Source organism: Centruroides sculpturatus, unplaced genomic scaffold (assembly GCF_000671375.1).
Source record: "Centruroides sculpturatus isolate CEXI.00-Female unplaced genomic scaffold, Cexi_2.0 scaffold1311, whole genome shotgun sequence".
NCBI lineage: Eukaryota > Metazoa > Arthropoda > Arachnida > Scorpiones > Buthidae > Centruroides > Centruroides sculpturatus.
The window spans coordinates 190,410-192,358 of NW_019385462.1; the positions used below are offsets into that span (position 1 = coordinate 190,410).

Sequence of the window (1,949 nt, forward strand, 5' to 3'; positions counted from 1 at the left end):
GAAAATATACATATAGAAAAATTAATTTCAATTAGAAATTAATTTTTAATAATATACTCCATTTTAACTCAAAGAATAACTGCTACAGTATATTTTCAATCACACACACAACCTTGAACAGCAACGAAAAAGCTTATTCAACCTAAAAACTAACATTTTTTATTAGTTTTAATGATCTTTATCAGGACGATGTTGCACAAATGGAACATGTACAAATACTAATGGACACTGAACATAAATAATTGAATGTCAAATATGTTTAAATATAAAAATAAATATTTATGTTCTAAGTCTATTAGTATTTGTAAATGTTCCATTTGTGCAACATTATCCTGATGAAGATCATTAAAAATGACTAAAAATGTTAGTTTTTCCAGCTGAATAAACCTTTCATTGTGTTATTGAGTCTTCCATTTTAACAATGTAAATAAATAAACTACTAAAGTTGAGATTGCCAAAAGCATTTAATTAGAACCTATGATGACTTGAACTAAATTGTCAAAATATTTTTAATTAAATAACCTTGACTTTAGCAATTTATTTACCTATATTGTTATTGTAGTGGTGTCAAGTTTTGTGAATTTTTATAAAATTATATAAAAATGGAATATCATTGTTGTTTTACTTTTGCTTTTTTACCACTTCTTTTTGCTCTTAAAACTTTTATAAATTTGCGACATTTATATCCTCTCCAAACAGACTGAACCATACGAGCAGCCTGATGCCTTTTCCTTCTCTCTTTGGCAATTCTTTCTTGTTTTTCTTTTAAGTCTCTCTCTTGCATTATATTGTCGTATTCTTCTTTAATCGGCTTCATTTCTAATTTCAATAATCTGATTTGTTCATTTAAATTTCTAATTTCACTTTTAATTTTTTTGCATTTATCTTCTCTTCCAAACATTTGTTTGTCATAATCATTTATCAGATTCTGAAGATTAGTTCGGAGCTTTCGATCTTTATCTCTGAGCCGTTTTTCTTCTTGTAAAAATTTAAAATTAACTTCTGCATATAGACTCATCATAGATTCAATTGATTTTTGCAAATTCTGAGATTCGATTAAATGATTTTTATATACTTCATTAATCTCCTCTTCACATGCATTCTTTATCCATGCTTTCTCTTCTGCTCCAACTTCACTTACATAGTTAATTTCATCATCTAATGCTTTCAAAACACATTCATGTTGTGAAGTAGATTCTGTTTTATCTTTGATATCTTTCAACTGTTTCTTTAATTCTTTAATACTCTTCATATTTCTGTTAATCTTATGATTTAATAACATCAGACGGTTTTGTTTTTCCGCATCCTCCTCGGCCGTCCTTTTAATCCTTTCTTTCCATAAATCTACTAGTATTTTAAAACTTAGACAAAATTCAAGAAAAATTCCAAAATTTTCTATTGAATAATTATTAGAATATAATAGGTTTTGCACATATTCATTCTCTATTGGAATTCCATTCAATACTCTTTGCATATTCTTTGATAGCTGTTTCACTTCTGAATAATCCAAAAATCTTTCATTCTCATCCCAGCAATCAATCATATCACTCCAACTCTTTCTCACATCTGGCATCATTTTTAAATGAAGTGAAGAATCTTTTCTCTTCAGATTCAAAAAATGACTTATAATATGCATTTTCAGAACAGCATTTTCTAATATATTATCCATCTTTGAAGACGATAACGTAATTCTAATCCTTTTGTTGTGTATTAAACTTGAGGTTCCCTAGGCAACCAAATAGAAACAAACGAAATTAATAAAATATGAATGAACATTCATATTTTGTTAATTTCTAATTTGCCGATAAAGTTGAAAAGTAGACAAAAGACATTTTGAAAATAAGCATTTCAATTATTATAGTAAAAGCCAAATTTTTAATGTCTTATGTATTTTCGAATAAATATCATATTGAAACCTTATATTCGTAATAGAAAGTTAATAACAATAC

General features: G+C 26.7%; 1 protein-coding gene across 1 annotated transcript; it reads right to left on the reverse strand.

Moving 5' to 3' along the window:
• Nucleotides 1-610: 610 nt before the first annotated feature.
• Nucleotides 611-1,252, reverse strand: LOC111639236 (uncharacterized protein PFB0145c-like). Its single transcript, XM_023385045.1, has 2 exons — nucleotides 865-1,252; nucleotides 611-819 (listed from the first exon to the last, which is right to left on the reverse strand). The coding sequence occupies exons 1-2, from the start codon at nucleotides 1,250-1,252 to the stop codon at nucleotides 611-613; spliced, it is 597 nt and encodes a 198-aa protein (XP_023240813.1).
• Nucleotides 1,253-1,949: the final 697 nt, after the last annotated feature.